The 24,811-nt window shown below is 42.7% G+C and overlaps 1 protein-coding gene across 1 annotated transcript in view; it reads left to right on the top strand.

Moving 5' to 3' along the window:
- The window catches only part of fam193a (family with sequence similarity 193 member A), a 29,968-nt gene extending 8,946 nt beyond the window's left edge, over nt 1-21,022 (top strand). Inside the window, exons 3-23 of the mRNA XM_046874156.1 lie at nt 789-1,019; nt 2,165-2,334; nt 3,875-4,042; nt 5,549-5,777; nt 6,075-6,199; nt 6,287-6,434; nt 9,127-9,201; nt 9,297-9,374; nt 9,460-9,578; nt 9,664-9,918; nt 10,242-10,389; nt 12,841-12,984; nt 13,283-13,549; nt 15,935-16,169; nt 16,270-16,509; nt 16,599-16,881; nt 16,960-17,140; nt 17,239-17,463; nt 17,662-18,514; nt 19,839-19,920; nt 20,007-21,022. Of these exons, the coding sequence (XP_046730112.1) occupies nt 789-1,019; nt 2,165-2,334; nt 3,875-4,042; nt 5,549-5,777; nt 6,075-6,199; nt 6,287-6,434; nt 9,127-9,201; nt 9,297-9,374; nt 9,460-9,578; nt 9,664-9,918; nt 10,242-10,389; nt 12,841-12,984; nt 13,283-13,549; nt 15,935-16,169; nt 16,270-16,509; nt 16,599-16,881; nt 16,960-17,140; nt 17,239-17,463; nt 17,662-18,514; nt 19,839-19,920; nt 20,007-20,100 (4,350 nt within the window). The 3' untranslated portion in view covers nt 20,101-21,022. The remainder of the gene's footprint in view (nt 1-788; nt 1,020-2,164; nt 2,335-3,874; nt 4,043-5,548; nt 5,778-6,074; nt 6,200-6,286; nt 6,435-9,126; nt 9,202-9,296; nt 9,375-9,459; nt 9,579-9,663; nt 9,919-10,241; nt 10,390-12,840; nt 12,985-13,282; nt 13,550-15,934; nt 16,170-16,269; nt 16,510-16,598; nt 16,882-16,959; nt 17,141-17,238; nt 17,464-17,661; nt 18,515-19,838; nt 19,921-20,006) is intronic.
- Nucleotides 21,023-24,811: the final 3,789 nt, after the last annotated feature.

Below are 24,811 nucleotides of genomic sequence, written 5' to 3'. Positions count from 1 at the left end.
ATAATGTAATTTTATTATACTTATTATAATGTAGTTTGTTTCATTTTCTTTTTTAGAAAAAAGAATGTTTTATTACTGAAATTCCAATCTGTGAAAACCAAACCCATTCAAGTGCATTTCAGTTCCATGTTGCATTAAAATAAAGATATAAATAAAAATGTAAAAAAATCGATTTGAAATTACTTTAAAATAAGGTACGGTGTTTCCTTTATGTTTTAGTTTGCAATGGTCCAAAATGTTTGAAAACTTTCTGCCGTTTTCTTCGGCCTGAATCTTCTCCTCACCCCTTTTTTTCCATTTTTTTTTCATTCTGCAGGGTCTTCTTTATTTACTTGTCCAAGAGCACTCCAGAGTATAGCGGGTGGTGCGTCAGTAATAGTGGTCCGTGGGAAAACGCAGTGCTCACTGTGTAGTTACTAAACGAAGCATCAAAGCAGATTATTAGCTTTTTTTGTTTTCAAATTTCTCGAGAAATCGTCCAAGCCCTCTCTCTCATCTAGGTAGCATGTGCTGCTTCTGATGCACTTTTTAAGTTTTATGCAAACTGGTTACTTGCCGTAGAAAGTTGTTCCACCACTGAGCACAGTCTGCTTTGCTTCGATTGCCATCTCTATTTACGAGATACATCCAGATCAGTGATTTCATGTCTTCATTTCGTTACAGATAACCGTCACACAGACTCATCGTGGCATCGCTAACAGCAAAAGATTTCTACAGTGGATTTACAGTAATTACCTGAGACCCTCTTGATAACCTGAGCCCTTTTCCTCTTTCTGTCTGTCTCTCAGACCCCTTTCACTTTCGGCCTGAACCAGAGGGCGCCCTACACCACGGGGGATCGCTGCCTGCTCTGTCGCAGCGAGCGCAAAGACACCGTTTCGCAGGATTCCGGTCAGAACGGCACGGGCCAGTCGCCAAAATCCTCCAGCGCCCTCCAGCTGCCTCTTTACGTCTGCCCCGACTGCAAGCGCACCGTGGAGAAGGACGAGCGGCAGCCCCCTCCTGACCAGACCTCCATGGTACGTTTCGGGGACATCCTTATCTTTTTAGCTAATAACATAATATAAAACTCATGCACCAAATATTTTCTGGTCAACGAAGACCAGCATTTTCCCGCCGTCATCGTGATTGTTTTAGCATCCCATAGATTCCATATTATCACTATTTAATTACTATAGATTGAAAGTATTTATTGATCGATAGAAATGCAAAAACCCGGTGCTTAAACCAGAGCTTTTCATCAGTGTGAAGTGGTTTTTAAAACGAGACACAGCGTTAGATTGTTCATACCAGGGTTTCCCAAACTTTTTTTGCGCGGTTGGATCGTACACGCCGATACCCGATTAATCAACCTGTAGTTTATTAAAATGGATACTGGATTGAAAACAAACAGCAAACAAAAAAATAACACCATGTAAATTTGTACTGAACTTTAATACTAAAAAAAAACAAAACAAAATAACTACTGAATCATGAAAATGTGTTTAAGTAAATAAATATATTAATTGTGTAATTACATTTATGAATGAATATATGTTAAATAATAAATATAATATGGCGCTCTCCCTGTGTCTCCCCTGTAAAGACAAACAGCATGTGGCATCAGTGATTTCGCCTCTAGATGGCGCTCCTGTAAACGGAAAAACTCTGTATGGATTTTTGCAGATAGTTCTATCAGTGCCTCAAACTCTATTAATAACTAAGGGAAAAAAAACTTTATCAACTACAGATATGATAATATATATTTTATATATGATATAAACATTTTTAAATACATCTCTGGAATTGTTCAGAAATCTCATTCCAAATGTGGCCACGGCCCTTCATTTTTGGACCCCTGGTTTAGTCAGTGGGGGACGTGTTGTTGCTCCTTCGCCTTCACTGTTCAGTTTAGCATTCGTATGATGTGCACAATCGGTGCACCAGATGACCAAAGGACACACGCAGCAGCATGTTGCCTAGCATTTATAGTTAGCCGAAATTGAGTGTGGTACAGGAGCATTTTGTTTTCTGCTCTGATCTTGGTTTAGAACCCCCCAACCCTGTTTTATTACTATGGTTAGATATTAAATATACAATATTAAAAATGTCCTGGATTTCAGTCCGAGACTAAAATGCGCACCTGTATGTCTTTCCGTCTCCCCAAAACCCCATTTCTGTGCAGAGTCAGGACTTTTTGTTACGTATGCCGGTGGGTAACGGTGGATTGAGCCAGGACCCAGCGGGCCCCAACGCAAGGCTAATCGTCGGTGCTCCCACTTTACCCACGCCGGACCTCAGCACACCCATCTCCACAGACACTGTGTGTGGCTGTGAGGCATGCAGCGAAAGGAGGTACAGGAGCTTTACAAACACAATACCTACCACACAGACCACATACATTACACGCAGGCACACTTTTATGGCTATGGCAAATACCTGTACAGAGCATTGATACCACTGAGGAATTGAGGGACAGGGGCCTCGCTCAAGGGCCCAACAGCGGCAGTGAGGTTGTGCTCAGAAGTCTTGAGCCACCCCCTTTCTAGGGACTCGATATGTACACCACACACACCAGTCAAACTGAATTCAATGTGTTGCCATGATTTCCACCGAAACAGGAGGTCAAGGATATTGAGGATCAATTATTTATTTATGTATTTATTTATTTATTTATTTATTTATTAAAGCCAATAGCATTTAGCTGAACTCACAGCTTGGGGTAAGTTGTACTTTATGGTTAGTACCAGGTACTGACATGGTTCCTACACATTTTGGAAAAGTATGAGAGAGTATGATATTTGATGTAAATGATTTCCTGAGTATTAAGAAGCATGTGTGTTTCCATACTGTTGCCCACTTTTGGTTTTTAAAATATAAAATTAAGAATTTATAAAAAAAATATATATTTTTTGTAAAACGAAGGCTACGTCTACACACATCCGGACACATTTTAAAACGGCTTTTTTCCCCCCGTCTAAAAACACTGCACTTTTGTCCATGCTTTTACACGTTTGATTTTCAATCGTTTCCCAAAAGTTGCTCATCCTCACTGAAACGTCCGAAAAAGCTTACGTACCTGTAACTGCGTCAATCGGGCCTGGCGTTTATGTACTTTCTGGCTCTTTGAAAAGTCGCGTCAACGGTTAAAATGTCATCGTCTTCAAAACCCTTTTCAAATGGATCCACTTTGGCGAGCGTTTTCAAAAATGACAACATATCCAAAAGGTGTTTTTGTTGATGGACTTTAGTTCTGTTTTGTATTTTCTTGGTGAATTGCACATGAACAATCCTTCTGTTGCTGTAGGTTTGAAGGTTTACAGTTTAAAAATTACATTTATAAATGATTAACACTGTTTTACAATTGCAGTTTTAATCACCTGCTGTGCAGTAAACATGGTTTGGTTTTGGTATCTCTGGGAGTTTTTCTTTGCCGCAGTCGCCACCGGCTCGCTCATCGGGGTCAAACTTACACTTATAAAGAACATCATACTCATTCTTTATCACCACGTTATCTGTGTAAAGCTGCTTCGAGACAATGTTCATTGATAAAAGCGCACTTCAAATAAAAATGAATTGAATTGGTATCAATTTGTAAGAGTTACAGTTACTACAACCTTCTGGCAATTATTAGCTAATATAATAGCATACATCTGTGTTTCTGACTTTGATATACATCAGAGATTGTAACGTAATAATTATTCCAGATGTTAAATGTGGTCTTAAAAATCTTTAGGGAAGTCTGCAGGGAAAAATGTGTAGGAATCTGCAGTACAATTCCCGTGAACGAGAAACCAGCTAACAAAGCATTCATTCCTGCTTAAATCTCAGTGATGCAAAGAGCAGTGGATAAAGAGATGGTGATATGTGAAATGTGGCTGGTTGCACGTTGTAGGGAGATCACAGCCGAGTCGGAGCGAGAGTCTCAGCAGCTGCAGAATCACTGGTCCGAGGTGCGCTATTTGGTGCGCTGCATCTACCGCCAGACCGGCACACCGCTGGCCGACGACCAGGACCAGCCTCTAAACCGGGACAAGGAGAGCATGAAGGAGCTGGTGGACAGGTGAGGTCTCTTGTCTTAGACGGATGGGTGAGGTCTCTTGTCTCACACAGGTAGGGTCTCTTGTCTCAGACAGCAGATGGGTGGCTGAGGTCTGTTGTCTCAGACAGAGGTTTGTTGTCTCAGACAGAGGTCTGTTGTCTCAGACAGGTGGGTAAGGTCTTTTGTTTTAAACAGGAAAAGCTGCTTGTCTCAGACCGGTAGGGTCTATTGTCTCAGACAGGTGGGAGAGGTCTATTGTCTCAGACATGTAATGTCTCTTGTCTCAGACACGTGTGTGATATCTCATGTCTCAAATAGTTGAGGTCTCACATCTCGGACAGGGAGGAGAGGTGTCTTGTCTCGGACAGGGAGGAGAGGTGTCTTGTCTCGGACAGGGAGGAGAGGTGTCTTGTCTCAGACAGGGAGGAGAGGTGTCTTGTCTCGGACAGGGAGGAGAGGTGTCTTGTCTCGGACAGGGAGGAGAGGTGTCTTGTCTCGGAGAGGGAGCAGAGGTGCCTTGTCTCTGACAGGTAGGAGAGGTGCCCTGTCTCTGACAGGTAGGAGAGGTCTCTTGTCTCTGACAGGTAGGAGAGGTCTCCTGTTAGGAGTCCTGTCTCGGGCAGGTGGGAGAGGTGTCCTGTCTCGGACAGGTGGGAGAGGTCTCCTGTCTCAGACATGTAATATCTCTTGTCTTAGACAGGAGAGTAAGATCTAATGTCTCAAATAGTTCAGGTCTCACATCTTAGACGGGGAGGAGAGGTGTCCTGTCTCGGACAGGTGGGAGGGGTCTCCTGTCTCGGACAGGTGGGAGGGGTCTCCTGTCTCGGACAGGTGGGAGGGGTCTCCTGTCTCGGACGGGGAGGAGGGGTCTCCTGTCTCGGACGGGGAGGAGGGGTCTCCTGTCTCGGACGGGAGGAGGGGTCTCCTGTCTCGGACCGGGAGGAGGGGTCTCCTGTCTTAGACGGGGAGGAGGAGTCTCCTGTCTCAGATGCTGTACTAATGACTGATTCACATTCTATATTGTATCTCAGTTCAGACCCCCCTGTTCGAGTGTAGAATGAGATCTTGTGGATGTGATGGAAATGTCAGTGTTAGAGGTCTCAATTTACTATTAAGCACACAAATTTCCTTTAAAAAATGAAAAATATTTTTGAAACAGCATAATTGTTTTGTTTTATGTATAAACAAGAATCAGAGTGAATGTATTTTTCTTATAACATCACTTCTTGATGTTTGTTCCTCTTTCCCACAAAATCACATGATCTTGGGTTTGTTTTCATGATAGTGAGATTCAGGGTTCAGTCATTTCTCAGAATTTTTTTTTTTAAGATTTCTTTCACTTGTGCTTTAAAAGACTATTTTAAAGGCACATGAGAGATAGATAGTTTTCAAAAGATCTAGAATTTATTTTAAATATGTACAGTTTCTATTTATTATTATTATTATTATTTTTTATCTTTTTCATGCCTTTCTATTAAACAGCACTGCTAATTACACATTCTGGCTTGTGGTTTTCTCTTTCACCAGGCTGTGTGAGAAGGACCCGTACCAGCTGTACCAGCGGCTTGAGCAGCAGGCCAGAGAATACGTCTTGGAGATGAAGGTCCGGCTCCTGAAGCACCTTTCGGCGGGACCCGAGGGCCCAGGGGCCACACATGGCCCTCCACAGGCGCATCAGTTCATCTCCTTGCTTCTGGAGGAGTACAGTGCACTCTGCCAGGCAGCCAGGACCATCAGCAGCTTTCTGCTCACACTGGTTTGTTGGGTTTTGCTTGTTTGTTTTATTAAACAGCCGGTTTTGTGAGTGATTACACACAATGTATGGACAAAAGTTTGTGGACATCTGATTGAGATTGTTGGTGCTTTTTGAACATCCGATTCCACATTTAGTCTCCATTCACTGGTATAATAACCTCCACACTTCTGGGTCATGTGTCCTATTACGTTTGTCCATATAGTGCGCAACACACACTGTTTTACGTATATTTAATAAACGATCTCGGCGCTTTGACTCGAGGATACATCTTCATTCCCCTCGCTGTTGTTCTTGCAGGAGAACGAGCACCTCAAGAAGTTCCAGGTGACGTGGGAGCTGCACAACAAGCACCTCTTCGAGAGTCTGGTGTTCTCCGAGCCCATCCTGCACAGCAGCCTGCCGACTCTCGTCGCTCAGCTCAAGTACGTCCTGCTTAAACACCCCAGACTCGTGGTTGTGCTTAAACAGTCTGCGTTCAGGTGACAAGTCTATGTTTTTCTGTGGTCCAGACAGGGCACGGCGTCTCACGACTCGTACAGCGAGGGCATGTACAAGGCACTGCTGGACAGTCTGCACGCCCTGGAGCAGGAGATGAAGGCCGTAGCGGTGGAGTGGATGGAGTGCCGCAAGAGGATAGACAACTACGTGGACGAGCAGGTCAAACATTATACAGGGTTCTGCATACATGACATTGGGAGACTCTCACTTTTAGGGGAAGTCTCCCACAGGCCGCATGTCCTACACTGGTTTAAATGTCTTCACATCAGCCTGATCGGCTTGCAGTCATTGAGAATGAAGGTGCAAGAATGTTTTTTTTTTCTTTTGGTGGGGGAGGGAGGGGTTGGAACCACACATTTATTTATTTTTTATTATTATGGGGGGGTGAGAAATCAAAGCTTAGTTGATTGGGAACAGGGTTCCTATGCATTTGGAAAGCGTATGGAAAAGGTATAGGATGGAGATTCCATCCCTGTACTGCGCATGAGCAAAACGTTAGACGCTTCAACACGTGTAATTTCCGCCCGCCGTTTCTTCGTTTTTTTAGACTCTTTCAAGCCGATAACCGCTTTTTCTAATGTATCCATATTGGAGAGCTTTTTCAAAAACGGTGAAGAAAAATGTTTTCAAACGTATCCGTGTGAACATGGCAAAAGGGTGCTTTTGTTAATGGACTTTAGTTCTGTTTTGGAGTTCCTTGGTGAATTGCACATGATGAATCCTTTCGTTACTGTAGGATTGAAGGTTTACAGTTTTAATAAAATGGTGTGCATTGAACGTGGTTTGGTTCCGGTGTTCATTTGTATGAACTACAGGAGCTACAACCTTCCGGCAATGATTTGATAGTATAATATCATACATCAGCGATCGTAGCGTAACTCATCCAATCGTTGGAATTTAAAATCATTATTTCAGATCTTAAATATAGTGTTGAAAATCTTTTGGGAAGTCTGCAGATTTGAGTCTGGAAAAGTCTGGAATTTTAACATTAATGATGTGTAGGAACCCTGTGGGGAAAGACTTGAAGGACACGAGCCTTTGAAAGTCTTTACAGACATCCTCTTTGCAGATATTCAAAGCAGGTGGGGTGCAGGGTGGGATATTGATGGATGGCGTCCAGGGGTGAGCCGGTATTGTTAGAAATGTAGAGTGTGAATTGTTGTGGCTGAAGCATAGCTAGGTTCTAGGGGAATCTAGCTATTGTTGTTGGTGAAGGATGTGAATTGGAGCAGGGTGGGATGGACGCCTGGTCTGCACTGGAAGCCACTTGGAGGTTTCCAGATTGGGGGAAGACATCTTGTCTTGTGTGGCTCTGAATGACTTTGTTCTCCGATTTGGGCTCTGGTCAAGAAGGATTGCGTGAACCAAGGTTTGTTGGTATTTAGTCAAGTTTTGCTGTAACTGAGTGTGTGTTAGAGAAGTAAAGAAAGTAGTGCAGGCAGGATGGAGTGGGTGGAGAAGAGTAGAAGTAGGGGTTTAACATAAAAGATCTGCAAGAGTGAAAGGGAAAGTTTCTAAGACAGTGGTGAGACCTGCTATGCTGTCCAGTTTAGAGACCGTGGCATAGACTGAAAGCTTGGAGGAGCTGGAGGTGGCAGAGTTAAAGATGCTGAGATTTTTATCAGGAAGAACAAGGATTAGAAACAAATGTATTAGAGGGACAGCGTATGTAGGACGTTTTGGGGACAAAGTGAGAGAGGCTCGATTGAGATGGTTTGGACATGTGCAGAGGAGGGACATGGGGTATATCGGTAGGAGAATGCTGAGGATGAAGCCACCAAGAAGGAGGAAAAGAGGAAGGCCAAGGAGGAGGTTTATGGATGTGGTGAGGGAAAACATGTAGGTAGTTGGTTTGAAAGAGGCAGATGCAGAGGACAGGGAGACGAAAGAAAAATTAAGTTTTGGTGTAGCTGTTTGGTAAGACTTTGGACTCTGGATCGCAAGGTCATGAGTTCAAGTCCCAGCACCACCAAGCTGCCACTGCTGGGTCCTTGAGCAAAGTCCTTAACCCTCAGCTGCTCAGTTGTAAGTTGCTCTGGAGAAGGGCGCATACGTAAATGCGGTGCTGATTGGAATGCAAATGCTCTCATAGACATCGATGATAGCTTGTAGGTGGGAATGGGGTGGAGCAGGGGGTAGAAAGTGGTTCAGTCTATTGCTTTCTCTCATGCCTCTAATAATATGGTTGGGATTTGTTTCAACCTTCTAGAATAATAAGAATAGAGTGCAGATGATGCTGATGATGATCTGATCAGTCAGTTGCCTCAGTGCCTGACACTGAATGTAGTGTAGCCCAGCAACAGAGGTAATTGATGCAGGCTACCGCAGTGAAATGTAAAACGTTACCAGGAAAAAACAAGAATGGCACTTCCTGATCGAAACTCCAGCATACGTGCCTCGTCTTAGTGGATGATTTCACCTCTGGAAGTGAATTTTTTCAATTGTAAGTACAGAATAACAGTTCCTCATTCAAGGTAAGGCTTTGTTCACGCCTGATGCTGGGAGCTGCCATGCCCTTTTGATCCGTGTGGAGCTCGGTGTTCCTCAGTAGGATCTCCGAGTCGAAATGTTGTTTTTCTATGGTTTTTCTCCGTCAGAGATCAAGAATTATGATCAATCATAGAGTCTTGTAGATTTCTCTAAGGCTCAATGCTGACATGCTCCCGCAGCACTTTAGACCGTTTTTTGTTTGTTAGTTTTCCGTGGTGGTGGTGTTCTTTCTATCGCCTGTCCAAACAATGGTTACTTTTTCTAGAGAAATACTACCTTTCTCATCCGCTTACTCATCAAAATCTGGCACGCAGTTTAATGTAATATTCAACTAATTTAATTCTCTCTTTCTGTGTTCCAGTTACTTTTTAAAGTGGATGGACAAAACCTCACGAATCAGCACACCGAGCCGCACAAGTCTCTAATCAGTAAAAATGTAAAAATTTATCTTGTTCAAATTTCTCCCTTCACTATTATTCTTTCACACGGCACTCGTTCACCGAATTCGGTTTCCTCCCTCTCCCATAACAGATGTCTTTACGAACCAAGCAGCGGATGCTTAAAGAAGACGGCGAGATCTTCAAACAGAGGAGGTTTTTTGAGGAGCAGGTACTCGATTTTTTTTTTAACTCCAAGACAACAGGGTGGGAACACGTTACGGTGTGTAGTAACATTTTGTCTGTTTGTGTAACAGTTCCTACAGAACAGTAAGAAGTTTCTAGCAGGAGACAGCACATTTACAGACACGGTCAAGCAGATGCTCTCGTCTCGGCTCAGCATTCCAGACTGTCCCAACTGCAACTACCGCAGAAGGTGACGCTCGCAATAGTGTTGTAGAAATCTAAAAGCCCTGGTATTGCAACACATTCAAATCTTCCCATCTTTGTTTGTTCACCAGGTGCACCTGTGACGATTGCAGCCTCTCTCACATCCTCACGTGCGGAATCATGGATGCCCCTGTAGGGGAGGAACTTCACCTGAAGCTGCCACTTCAGGCTGAGCCTCCTCGAGATTACCTTTCAGAGGTTCATCCTCCAAGCATGTCTTCGGGAAGCTCCGGCTCTGGCTCTGGCTCCGGGTCTGCCTCTAGTTCCCCGATCACTGTCCAGCAGCATCCACGCCTCCTCCTGCCCCAAGACAGGGCACCTACATTGTGAGTCTTTATGTACAAAGAGTTTTGTCATTTTGTGTTTACATTTTACAGCATTTGGCAGCACGACTTTTTTCTCATTTATACTAATTGAGAGCCTTTCTAAGGGGCCCATTATTAGCAGCTTGTGGTGGCGATTTCGAACTCAAGACGTTCAGGTCCAAAGTCCAATGCTTAAACCACTACCACCTTTTTTGTAGCACAGCCATTTGTTAATGATATAAAATACACTATAAAATGTATATGTATTAATTAGAAACACTTTATCCGGATGCAGTTACATCAAAGGTGTCATAAATGTTTAAGTTTTTTATTTTATTTTTTAGTGGCAGCGACGACGACGATGATGAAGTGCCTGCGCTGCCATCCATCTACCCCCTGAGCAGGTACGAGGACGCCGGAGTGGTGGCGAGCATGAACGGCATGCACGCTCAGCTCAACGGAGGCGGAGAGAACACGGTGCTCAAACACGAGGTGGGTCTCCTGCTGATAGATCTCCTGCCATCGGGTCGCCACAGCGGATCATCCGTCTCCATACCCCCCTGTCCTCTACATCTGCCTCTTTCAAACCAACTACCTGCATGTCTTCCCTCACCACATCTGTAAACCTCCTACTTGGACTTCCTCTTTTCCTCCTTCCTGGTGGCTCCATCCTCAGCATTCTCCTACCGATATACCCCATGTCCATCCTCTGAACCTGTCCAAACCATCTCAATCTCACCTCCCTCACCTCGTCCTACATGCCCTTTCGCTCTAATAAACTCATTTCTAATCCTGTCCATCTTCGTCACTCCGAATGAAAACCACTCCACTGCCCTCCCTCTTATTCACACACATACTCTGTCTTACTCCTACTGACTTTCATTCCTCTTCTCTCCAGCACGTACCTCCACCTCTCCAGGCTCTTCTCAACCTGCTCCCTACTTTCACCACCAATAACAATATCATCCGCAAACATCATGGTCCAGGGAGACTCCTGTCTGACCTCGTCCTTCAACCTGTCCATCACCACTGCAAACAGGAAAGGGCTCAGAACCAATCCTTGATGCAGTCCAATCTCCACCTTAAACCAGTCTGTCGTTCCTACTGCACACGTCACTACTGTCACACTGTCCTCATACATGTCCTGCACCACCCTCATACTTCTCTGACACACCTGACTTCCTCATACAATACCACAACTCCTCTCTTGGCACCCTGTCGTACGCTTTCTCTAAATCCACCAACACACTATGCAACTCCTTCTGACCTTCTCTATACTTCTCCATCAACATCCTCAAAGCAAATAATGCGTCTGTGGTGCTCTTCCTCGGCATGATACCATACTGTTGCTCACAGATGGTCACCTCTTCTCTCAGCCTGGCTTCCACTACTCTTTCTCATAACTTCATGGTGTGACTGATTAACTTTATTCCCCTGTAGTTCCTGCAGGTCTGCACATCTCCCTTATGCTTAAAGATCTGTACCAGCACACTCCTTCTCCATTCCTCAGGCATCCTCTTTCCTTCAAAATCTTATCATATAACCTGGTTAAAAACTCCACTGCCATCTCTCCTAAACATCTCCATGCTTCTACTGGTATGTCATCTGGTCCACTTTTTATCCTCTTAATCGCTGCTCTCACTTCCTCCTTATTAATCCTATCCACTTCCTGCTTCACCAACTCCACACCATCCAACCTTCTCTCTCTCATTTTCCTCGTTCATCAGCTGCTCAAAATACTCCCCCCATCTTCTCAACACACTCTCACACCTTCTCGGTACAAATCCTTTTCTCCTTCCTTGATGTTGAACTTTTCATAAAGCTCCTCATATGCCTTTTCCTTAGTATTACGGCAAAAACACATGAATTGGGGAGTGAAAGTCGGGAAGAAAGTTCTGTGGAGTCCAAGTTAGACATTTCTGGCTCTAAAAAAGACTTGGTGAAAGATGACGAACAGGAGAGAAGATGTTAGCAGACTTCCCCACCCCTACAGTCAAACATGATGGTGGACACTTAATGGTTTAGGGTGTTTTGGAGTTTTTGGGTGAAAGGAAAACTGAAAAAACATGACTACTATTGCATACCTCAACTCGCACCATGCAATTCCGTCTAGACTGCGTACGTCTGAGCTCTGTAAGTGTTATTTAGTGAGCGAACAGTCAGCTGGAGTGATATTTATCATGAAATGGTCTGCCCAGTTACTGCACCTAAATCCTTTTGAACTGCTCTGGGATGAACTGGATCACAAGGTCAGAAAAAAACTAATGAAGAACCTCTTTGCCAAGAGGCACGGCAAAGAATTTCAGCTGAATGTTTGGAGAAATGAACTGCCGAGAGTGTGTAAAGCTGTTTTTCATGCTAAGGGAGGATTTTTTTTTTCAATGAAAATTAAGTCTGTTTATATGTTGTTTTTTTTCTAAAATGACTTAAAAAAAAAAATCTTTGAAATGGTAAGAGGAGAAACCTGGAAAGGAATCAAATTCAAAAGGGAACCTGTTTTCATCCAGTGGCAACCTAAATGTCCATTTATTTTATTAAGCTTTTTTTTAATCTCTTCACCTTCCCCAGAGGTGCCACAAAATTATTTAGGTGAAGAAATTACATTCTTTGGACCAGACTGTCCGTCTAAGGTTCGCGTTAGGGTTCCCGATATGTTCTTGATTTTATGCCCTTCTGTTTAACTGCATTTTATTGCCTCTTTGCACAATGACAATAAAGTTGAATTGAATCTCATTTGTTAAGAACATGATTGAACGTTTTAAGGATGTATATTGAATGCGGCATGGAGCCACAAGATGAACGTTTTGGGACTGATCCAAAATCAGGTTTAAGTGCACAGCAAGATCAAAATCCTGAAATAGGCAGTTTTCACCAGGACTAGATCGGATATGATAAAAGTCTACACCTGCACATTTTCTGAAAAGATTTATTTTACTTCCGTAGCCTCCACGTGGGAGCAGCAGCAGTTCCTCTGAGGGAGATGATGAGGAAGTGGAGGGTGAGAGAAGCACTCAGCCTTTGAGCCAGCAGGGGGAGCTGTCCTGTGGGAAGAGAGACAGTCCTCCTCCTTCCTACTCGCATGCACAGGTAGATGAGTCACTGTTACCACTCTGTCTGATTATTTACTATAAAAGCATGAAGTGCTCTATTCTCGTTATACCACAGCAGTGGTATCATTTTTATAAATTACTTAAAATTTTTTATCCAATTATAGTTACATTCTAGGGTTGTATACATTGCAATTTTTTTTATTTTTTTTTATTTTTTTATTTTTTGTATTTAAATTTATTTTTCAAATATCTTTTTCTGTCCAAACATCTGAGCAGTTGTGGTGGAACGTTGTGTATAAAATGTGTGTGTGTGTTTGTGGTGTTTCCCTGTTAAGGTGGAGCAGGTGCAGGACCCATGCGAGTGTCACGTGTGTAACCAAAGCAGCATGGACGGCGGTACAGCAGGACTGGGCACTGCCGCTCTTCCTCCTCGGCACCTGCACACTCCACCCCATCAGTTCTTCACAGACAAGAGTCCGGCTCACCCTGCGCTCCACCTCTACCCCCACATCCACGGCCACCTGCCCATGCACAACCTGCCCCATCTGCCCCGGCCGCTGCTGCCCACACTGTACTCCAGCCCTCCCCTCACACATAGCAAGGTCAGACACTCGAATTAATGCAAACACACACACACACACATTAGATTTTATTGGGATATGTAACAGTCTGTTACACCGTCAAAACTAAAAACCGACTAATTACATGTACAATCTTATGAAACGGAAGTGTGTGTGTGTGTGTGTGTGTGTGTGTGTGTGTGTGTGTGTGTGTGTGTGTGTGTGTGTGTGTGTGTGAATGCAATGTGACATTATAGAAAGGCTTGTACAGGTAGATTGGGTAATCCCAGTGTAAAGGTGTGTGTGTGTGTGTGTGTGTGTGTGTGTGTGTGTGTGTGTGTGTGTGTGTGTGTGTGTGTGTGTGTGTGTGTGTGTGTGTGTGTGTATGAAGGGGTAGATTGGGTTACTTTTATATCTATTATCATTAGGGGTTTAACTGAACACAAAGTTCACGGTTCGGTACGTACCTCTGTTTTTAAGTTTAGTTTCGGTTCTCTGGAGGAAGAAATGCAATGTCTTTTTATTATTATATATCAACGTCGTTTTATTATTATTATTATTATCATCCTTTGTAAATATCAACAGTCTACATTTTCTAAAACTGTTTTCTAAAAATTAAATGGCTGCTTGGTAATTGATTAAATTGGCACAAATTGATTCAATAAAATGAATTAATGGAATAATTAAATTATTTTACAATTGTTTCATCCTATTTGAGTAATAGAGGTGTGTGTGTGTGTGTGTGTGTGTGTGTGTGTGTGTGTGTGTGTGTGTGTGTATGTTTGTGTGTGTTTGTTTGTTTAATATTGAATTTTCTAAAAATGTGTTCTAATTAATTGTTCTAATTTCAGCATACTTTAATTTTGTGTGTTTTTTAAATGCAATTTGTTTATTTATTAATTTATTTATTCAATTTATTTATTCACAAATTAATTAAATCCATCCATCATTCATTCACTCTTTTGATATGCAGAGATTTCAGGATTTTGTCCTTTTAAGAGAAATTCTGGAAGCTGGACATAAAAGACAAAAGACTTCATAGACAGTCGTAAAAACTTTGTCAATGACGGGAAGCGGCAGCGATTTCGCACATGCGCAGAACAAACAGTAACGGTGAGACTGCGCTCAAAGTGCGAGGCGGAGAATAAACAAGCTTGTGGTCCGCCACTTAATATGTTCGTGAGGGACTCGGATTTTTACTGCTGTGTTCTGCACGAAAAACACGGATTGCATCTGGTACACGTGAGCAACGTAGCAAAAACCCTGTACTGTAACACCCCAAATTCTCATCATTTCATATATTTCATTTCCGTTTAAAAATACAATTAGGCCAGTTTTAATTGTGTATATTTCTAACATTAAATTAAAACAGAATTACCATAATTTCTGGAATATTAAGCACACCCATATATAAGCCGCACCCACTGAATTTGACACAGATTTTTATTTTGAACATAAATACGCCGCACCTGTCTAAGAGCCGCAGTGTCTACATTGAAACTAATGAACTTTACACAGGCTTTAATGAAAGACTGTCTGTTACACGGCTTGTATCTAAACAGTAGCCTACCAAGAAAGTCATTGTTCACTGTCTTCCTCCTTCCTTTCACAACTATTTCTCTCGAGAGTTTTTCTTTTAGCATCGTCGTGCGTTTAAAAATCACCATCGGTGAATCTTTTCTCCCGATGCCGTGCAGCTCAGAACACAGGTGAAGTGTGTTTTTTTTTTATGCCCGGTTGTTTTCAGCGTGACGAATGAGTCACATTTCCTGTAGACAGTCCGAGTGAGCGGCAGGTCAAACGTCAGAGGAACATCATCCATATTTATGATGTGGTGCGGCCCGATTCAGTGGGAGCGCATCTGATTTAATATAAAGAGTTTCATTGGTTCACCTGAACCCGTTCAGCAATTTCATTGGTCTAATGTTATGGGGCTCAGTTTTTTTGGCTTGAAGTTTGTGAAACCGGGAAAAACCCAGGAAAAATCCATAAATTAGACGCTTCGGTATATTTTTAATAAAAGGGAAAATAAAATCATCAGATATATTGTCAACTATCTGTCCAACCAAACAGTTAAACACTGGACCTGGTTATGTAAAGCATGGAGTAGAGTATCAGGGATAGTCAGAAATAAAGTGCTTTAAGTATAACATGTATAAATGGATGTACAACAATTTTTCTGACACTTATCTAAGAACGTTTTGCATTATTGCTGCCTTGTCATGTCATTACCAACAGGTGGTGCAATTTATCAACCTTTTATAGTTTAGATGCAATAAAGAGGAACTTTCAGATACATAGGTATATTTGTGAATGGATGGATGGATGGATGAGTGGATAAATAGATAATGTTCTTAACATGTTGAGTATGACTAATATTTTATCTGTAATATGCTTGTGTGTATGTGAACACGTTTGGTGTTGTAGACTCTCCCACCAGCACCAGTATCCAATCACACAGGACTAAAGCAGCATCAGCAGCAGCATCAGCAGGTGTTCAGCCCGGCTCTCCCCGAACACGTGTACCAAAGCTGCTTCAGTGGTGGAGCCGGAGACTGGAGCGCTTCCCTGTCCTGTCCCTCGCTTAAATTCGAGAACCTCTGGGACACACACATGATGAAGAACTGGAACCCAAACGTACTACTGCAGGAGCCGCTACCCGGTGAACGACACCTTTCCTCTACTCACGTTATCTCTTATCAGTTGCAGTACATCAATCAGCATCTCAACTCCTCTTATCTCATACCCTTTCTTTTGCCCAGGGTTAGACTCCGCCCCTCCCGCCCCTAGCTCCTCATGCCTTCCGGCTCCTGAGGGCAAGGAGAAGAAGAGCATCCCTCAGAAGAAGAAGTGTCTGTTTAACTACCAAGATGCCTTCATGGAGGCGGGCGAGGTGGTCATGGCAACGTCCTCAGCCATCTCCTCAGTCTCCAGCACCGCCACCACTGTCCAGTCCAGTAACAATCACATCCACGCTTCAGCTAAAAGAGCCGCGGCGCTTGGTACGCACATCATCGCCTTTACCTTCGCGCTCTCGTAGCCGCTACTGTGAATTTATTCCGTTATTTTTTTTCTCCTCCCACGTGTTCAGGTGAAGTTTTCCATAATATAGTTAAAGAGGACCATATACAATCCGGCCCCCATGCTCCTAGGAACAGCCCCACCGGTTTGCCCTCCCTGCCCTCCTTCAGCAGCGCCGCCCACCCGGTCATCCCCAGCACACATCTCCCCAGCATTGCTACTCAGCCCTTAACAAAGACTGCAGCTCCTGCCCCGGGGTTTTTAGATGCCCACCAGACGCTGTGTGTACCCGGGGTGGAGCAGCTGTCCGTCCCGGCGGAGGGGCCAGTGAGTGGGCCGAGCAGTGTGTGCAGGTTGGTGTGTGCACATGATACCGATTTATTATACGTTCTTTACGTTTCACACTTTTTTAATGAATCTGTTGTCCGCAGCGATCCGGACTGCGAGGGTCACCGGTGCGAGGGAGGCGGAGCCTATGAGCACCAGGCTTACGAAGAAAGTCCGGACGAAGACAGCAGCTCCGAACACAGCTCCTCCACCTCCACGTCCACCAATCAAAAAGAAGGAAAATATTGCGACTGCTGCTACTGTGAATTCTTTGGCCATGGAGGGGTGAGAGGAAGAGCGTACTGACTTTTAACTTCAACAATTTCACTAAATTATTTTACCGCTTGGATACAATAACTTCTGAATTTCTTCCTTTCCCGTAGCCTCCTGCAGCTCCCACTAGTCGAAACTATGCTGAGATGCGGGAGAAGCTCCGGCTGCGCCTCACCAAGCGCAAAGAGGAACAGCCCAAGAAGGAAGAGCTGGAGCGCGACGGGATGGAGGACCACCGCAAAGTGGAGGATCTTTTGCAGTTCATTAACAGCGGCGGCAACAAACCCGCCACCAGCGCCAAAGCGGCCAAACGTGCACGGCACAAACAGAAGAAGGTAAAAAACACAAAAAAAAAACAGGTGCACCTACTATATGGGTGCTTTGTTGTTTGTTTGTTTGTTTGTTTGTTGACAAGCTGTCCACTGACAATATCTACTCAACAGTGGCCCCTAATGGTCCTTTATGGAATTGTTCATTATGATTCTTGTTCATTGTTCATTCTGATCCTCACCAGCGATTTTTTTTTCCACCAGCTTGAGGAGAAAGCACGTCTGGAGGCAGAGGCGCGCGAGCGGGAGATGCAGCAGCAGCAGCTTTTGGAGGCACAGCAGCGGCACCAGGAGGAGGAGGAAGAAGCGCTTAAGCAGGAGCTGCTCCGTCTGAAGGAGATCCAGCAGCTCCATGCCTCGTCCACCACCACTAACAACACATCCACCTCCAAGAAGAAAAAGAGGGACAACAAGGCCAAAGAAGCTCCAACCTCAACAGCCAAGCCTGAAAGGTCGTCTCCGTCACCCGCTCCCACTAACAACCCCCAGCCGCTACGCCAGAGTGCACAGAACGTTCTGGAAAGCATGCAGAATGGCAAAGCGCAGCTGCTACACGGCTTTGTCCGTCTCAAAGAGCCCGTTAAAGAGCCCGTTAAAGAGCTCATACCTCTACCCCAAGTCAAAACTCATCCATCAAGCCCACGACGCGGCAGAGAAAAGCCTGCTGAAGTTTTGCCTTGTCTGGTGCACTCAGAACCCAGCGGCAACAGGTTGAAACCCAAACAGCAGCACAACTGCACCTCCAGAATCAACGGCGAGGCCGGAAAACGACCGCACGACCCGCCCCGAGCAACAGAACCCACCCCCAAACCAGTCCCACCACACACAGACAGTAAAGTCAAGGCCAGACCAGTTGAGGAGCAGCTCTCTGAATCCAAGAAAGAAGAGAGGACAAACGGGAAAAGGCACCAGAACGGAGTGAAAGAGGAGAGGAACTCGCCCGAGCCTCCGACCGTCGAGCAGAACGGTAAAGCCGTAGCAGCCGAGTCTCCCCAGCCCAAGAGCAAGGCCAAGAAGAACAAGAAGAAGAAGGCAGACAAGATGAATAACTCCATAGGTAAACACAATATCCACCCTCTTGCATGCAGGGTTTAAAAAAATCCATCCACCGCCGTTTTTCACATTTATCTGGATCAGTGTAGACGTAGCCTAGTTCACGCTACCGCATCCAAATCTAAGTTTGTGGTAAAAGTTTGCAGAAGAACCTTATATTGCTAAAAAAATCAGGTGTTCCAATACTTTTGTCCATATAGGGTAGTTCCGGTCCACAAATTTGATTGGTGTCTGAGTTTTTATAATAATAATAACTGCACTGGGAGTTTTCAGTGTCTGTATGTATCACTCCACCCATCTGTTTTCACCATGAATAATGTCCCTCATTAGTCTGAAACCTACAGTCACTACAGTAGAGAAAAGTGAGTTCATCAGCAGATATGGCCAATGTTTATTCTTAGAAAATTAACATATTTACCAGGAATGGATAACGTCAACATCTATGCGAAATAACCGACGTGATGTAAAATGAGCACGGATCGTTTTAGATCTGATTATCAGCAGAATAAAAATAAAAGGCCTGAAACGTCACTTTATTGCTTCGTTGTTTGGATCAAAAGTTCCTTCTTAGAAATCTTATAATATCTGAGATATAAATAAAATAATCTCTCTCAATTCATGTAATTATTTGCTCCCCCCATGCCCCCCCCTCCATTTTTTTCTTTTTTTTTTTTTTTTTTAGTATTTATTTATTTTATAAATACTTTTTCAAACCCGGCCTTATGACGTCTTACAAACATCAACAGAAGAGGAATGAATAAACTAAATATGCAATATTTAATTGTTTGATCTGTTTTTAATATTGGATATTGTCCCGAAGCATCTTTGATTAAATAGAATGACAAATATAAATGTTATATTTCTAAATTAGTAAGTTTATCCCTAATGAGTGAGCCACTTGGTGACAAAACTCAGATGGTACTGGGAAGAAACCTTGAGAGGAACCAGACTTAAAAGGAAACCTCATCCTCGTCTGTGTATCTCCGAACGTCCATTATAATTCCATCATAGTTGAGGTTATAAACTGTTCACTGATTGTGTTCATGGTAATTGTCGTGATAAGCCATTAAGTATATTAATTACAATCCAAATCCATCTTCATGGATCTTTACTGTTCATGTGGAACCATCCTACAGCTACAGCCAATGATCTGGATTGAATCCAGAAGTAGGAAGTCGGGATGAATCAGGCAGGTCTGGAAAGAAGAAAGGGAGAGGATCACTGATACTTTAGATGTTTGACTTGGCAGAGAGAAAGAGGAGGTGTTAGTTTTGGTTCATTGTTGTATAATTTAATAGTCCTAACTGTGAGAAACTCTGCGTTTACAGACGACGTGTTCCTGCCCAAGGACATCGACCTGGACAATGTCGATATGGATGAGACCGAGCGTGAGGTGGAATGCTTTAAAAGGTGCGTCTCGCTTACTAAACTAGAAATTTTAGTCACCGATCTTGATTTTTTTCATTCATTTTTTTAATCTGTTCTCCTCCGCTCAGGTTCTGCTTGGACTCTGCTCGCCAGACGAGGCAGAGGCTGTCAATCAACTGGTCCAATTTTAGCTTGAAAAAGGCCACGTTTGCGGCTCACTAACGAGAAGACGAGAGGAGATCCTCGTCAGGATTCAATCAGCGATCCTCTCTTTCTTTCTCTCTCTGTCTCTCTCTCTCTGTCTCTCTTATCACCAGGCTGACTGCTGATCCCAGTGCTGCTACGCTCCAACCAGCTACTCCGTCGACCTACATTACCCACAATGCCTTGCCTTGTCCTTGCCGCTGTATGGGTCCTCAAAAGAATCCAGACACTGAGCTTTGCAGTACTTAAAGGAGGAGGAAGAGGAGGAGGGGGGAAAAAAAAGGACAGACAGGGGGGGGAAAAAGTAAACAACCCCAAAATGCCACTCTACCGTTCTCGTTTTCTTCCATTTCGAATACGTCCCTGAGGTGGCAGTCACTCCTCCTTTCAAAAAAAATCCTCTCCTTGTGTTCAGGTGGAGGCCACACGAATCATCCAAACAAGAAAATAAATCTGAAGTTGTTAAGAAGTGAAAAAAAGAGCCTTTTATTCCCAGTGTTTGTGGATGCGAACGGATTTTGCACTTCATTACAGTTAGCTGAGAAGGGAACGGGACTAGGGCACTTGAACCCACTTCCCTTGGCCGCTTGGTCCACCACCAGGAAGATGGCAAATACTTGACCGAATGTTCATGTTGGGTTTTTCAGTTCCAGAAAACAACTGTTCTGTAGTGTTAGGGTTTTTTTTTTTTTTTTTTCCAGTTCTGTTCTTTTTTTTTTTTTTTTTTTTTCTTTGGTTCATCCTGTAGCCAGCTTGTATCAGACTACTTTCAGAATCGAACTGAAAGAAAAGAACAATACTCACACTATCGATCTGTTATAGAGTGTATATTGTATTAACACTGAAGCCTGACTGGCTACTTTTTAACATATTGTTAAGTAATATTAAAAATCTTGTCTTTCTTTTTTGAAAGATGGAATACAGTGGAATGGCAGGGCTACGTGTCTGTGTGCTTATTTCCTACAAACGCGCATCTGACCAAGATGAGTTAGAAGATAAACCGGGAGCTACAGCGCAGAAGGGTGAGAGTTTAAACCCCAGCAAGATTAATTAGGGAAGAAGGTTTGGGGGGTTTTGTGCATTGGACCTGCACTGTATGAACAAAAGTATTTGGACACCTGACTTTTGCAGTCATAGGTGGTTCTTCCCCAAACATATACCTCTGAGTTTAACACACAATTGTATAGGATGCCTTTGGATAGCATGAAAATTTCCCTTCACTTGAGCTACAAGACCCAAAGTTATATACTTAAGATATACTTCACATTGGTTGGAGTGGAAGATCTCTTTCTGTAGAGCTCTGACCTAAATGTGAAGGCTGACTGCAACCCAGGCCTCCTCACCTTCTCACCTACATCACTACCTGACTTTACTAACACCCCTAGTGGATAAATGCACACAAATGTCCACACAAACACTCCAAAATCTAGCAAATACCATACACATGACCTGGTGTCCACAATGAGAAGTACAACATACTAAAATATTGTAGACATCTACCATAAAGTTGTCATATGCCCGAGTATGGAGATATTGCATGAACAACTTTTAGGTCTTTCAATCACAGAATTTCCACACAATTATCAAATGCTACATATACGGTATATCCTCTGGTATCATTTCCCCCCTGAGTCAGCATTCAGCTCCAGGGGTTCAGGGTGTTACCGGTGTAGAAGTGTATGACGGGAGACAAATCTCAACCCTGTTCACTTCCCTTGTGAGAATCCAGTAATGGGAAAAACCACTTCCTCACCGGTTGCGGGAAATAAAAGGTGAACGTTTCCTCGAATTTGAACAATGACGGTGTTTGGGTTGGGGGAAGACACTGCTGTGTTTTTTTTTTTTTTTTAAATGACGAAGCACATCTGAGAGAAGGACGGAAGTACGGACAACCTGGCACCCTTAACACCGGATTCATTGAAGCATTCCAAGTATTTTTCATCATCACGTGACGTAAAAAGCGTGAATTTGTATATCTGTGTATTCTGGGGTTTTTCTTTTTCCAGTCTGCACACAGCATTATTATTGTATCCTGATTATTATTATGTAAGCCTGGATTAGGTAAAAGGGGCGTGTCCATTTGTCTGTATGAAACTGGCCAGGGCTGCTTATGTAATTGCTGAGCAGTGGTTAGGTAACATTGATGATCACGTGACGCTTTCTGGATCGTTGAGCAACAGTAAAGCGGGACATTCCAGGTGAAAAGGTTTCCCGGTTGCTAACCCTCATTAGTTTATGACCAGGGGTTTTTTTTTGTTTGTGTGTACAAACCTTTACATTTATGCCGTTTGACAGACAGCCATAAAACTTGCATTTTAATCTGAGCAGCTGAGGGTTCAAGCATTGGCAGCTTGATGGTTTTTGGGATTGAATGGGATTTGAATTTACAACCTTCCGGTCAGAAGTCCAATGTCTTAACCAGCAAAATAAACCACCCGTCCTACATGACACATGAAACCATATGACTTATTTTTCCCAAATTATAGGTGGATTTTGTTCTATTGTATACAAAAAAAAAAATCATAATCCCACTTTGTTCATCGGAAGACACAGGTTCCCTTTTGTCTCTCAGGGTTTCTTCCTCGTCTTGTCTCAGGGAGTTTTTCTTCACCAATAACTAGAATTAGAGTGAGTAAGCGAAAATCTTTCCCTGAATAAAATACCCATTTTGAAACGTGCCTGGTCTAGCAAGACGGATGATGTGAAATCAGAATGATCTCATTCTGGTCATTCAGGCTTCGGGTTGAAACTGGATTTTTGGCGTCAATGCTTTTGGGAAAAAATTAATAAAAAATGCACCCTTGACCGATATCCGGGTGTCGATTTTAGAATCGGTGTGTGATTTTTGGCTAAATATAGAACTAGGGTTAAATGGAGACCATTTAAAGTGAAAAAAGTGGAAGAAGCTTAGACAACATTTCAATCTTTCAATTTCACTATGTGTATGACAGCGTCTTAAAGCATCTAAAGACTTCACTGACCAACGTCTTATGTATAGAAATTAAATTAGTTTCAGTAATGAGGCAGAATGACCTGGTCAAACTTTCTACTCTTCGCTAACGATTCAATTTTTGTGATTATTAAAGACAAGGGGTTTTTTTATCCGTTTATTTCAGTTTTTTCCCCCCCGTTTTCGAGGGTAGTTTGTTCATGTTATCGGTCGTGTTACATGAGAATCAGAAAGTCTGAAAAAAGCTGGTGGAAAAAGCTCTAAAACTGGAGACTCCTTCCCCAAACAAGCGTGTCCTTACCAAAACCCGAACGGAACAACAGTTGCACAAATTTCATTCTATAAACGAGCTTTTATATATAGAAAAGATAAAAGAAATGATAAAATCTTGTTCTGTAGCTACAGGAAGTGAATCAACACCTTCTGGCCAATGTTTTTTTTTTTTTTTTTTTTAATGAGGTCCACACTTCTCTGGGTACTCAGTTCTTTTACGTGGAAAAGCTGCGTCCCGGAACGTTACTGAAATCCCGGCAGTCCGGGAATCGGCGTCACAAACGTCGGAATGTTGGTCATTTAGAAATCAGACCTGCTTCACTAGTCCCTAATTAGAGCAGAAATGAATCAGGTGGGCTTTTTAGGAATGAAACCCCCGCAAATGAGGCAGCTGAGGCAGCCCTTGACTAAATACAGGAGGACGAGGGAAGAGAAATGAGTTTGCTTTTGCCTGTTCATAACTTTACTATAGTCACAAAGTTCCTCTTTATTATCGGAAAAGGGGGGGGACGTGAGATGAGGCCCGGTGTCACATTCTGAAACTCAAATCGAGCCCATTACTCACATCCTTGTGCAATTTGTGTACCCTCACAGAGCTGCTCAGTGAGTTAGTTCACTTCTACAGAGCTGCTTCAAAGCTTTTCAGGCATTTCTTTTTTCTTTACCTTTCCTTTTTTTCCTTTTTTTTCTATACATAACCACCTCCAGAGTGCGACCTTTGAAGCTGGGCCTTTTCCCCCCACTTCACTTCCTGCCAAAAGCACTTTCACTTTGTGCCAGATCACTGCCTCCTACGAGACACGAGACAAAAAAAGACCCGAGGAACTTTTCTTTTTTCCCTGTAGGTTAATTTTGGTCTACATCCCAGCACAAGATTATCTCTGTGGCCTTTTATTTATTATATAAAAAAAAAAAAAAAAAAAATATATATATATATATATATATATATATATATATATATATATATATATATATATATATATATATATATAAATTTTTATTATTATTATTATTACTATTATTTATTTATTTATATATATTTTTTATCCCTCACCTACTTATTACTGTTGCCTTTTCTTTTTATAGGCTTGAATGTTTATTATATTATGTATAATCGTGATTAATCGCGTGACTGTCATGAGTTTACTCGTGATTAATCACAACTTGTCCTAAATGTACCTTAAATTAATACTTTTCAAGTTTTTAATACTCTAATTAAATGGTCATCGACAAATATGGATGATTTATGCAAATGTACAAAATATTCTAAAGGTATTATAGTGTTTTAAATTACATAAACCGGAAAAAAAGGTAACTTTGGCTATGTTTCCACACGGACGGTTTTAATTGCCGGACATGGCGGATTTTGATTCTGGATTTGAAATTTGACGCACCAGTAAAACAAATGTTTACTGATTAAAATTAATTTGGGTGGTTCATGAATTAATTATATCTGAGAAGAAAGAAACGTCGTAAATAAATGTGTGTTGCGTTAAAGGTTTAAAT

The sequence above is a fragment of the Silurus meridionalis genome, chromosome 2 (assembly GCF_014805685.1).
Source record: "Silurus meridionalis isolate SWU-2019-XX chromosome 2, ASM1480568v1, whole genome shotgun sequence".
NCBI classification, from domain to species: domain Eukaryota; kingdom Metazoa; phylum Chordata; class Actinopteri; order Siluriformes; family Siluridae; genus Silurus; species Silurus meridionalis.
This window is presented reverse-complemented; position numbering and strand designations above follow the sequence as displayed.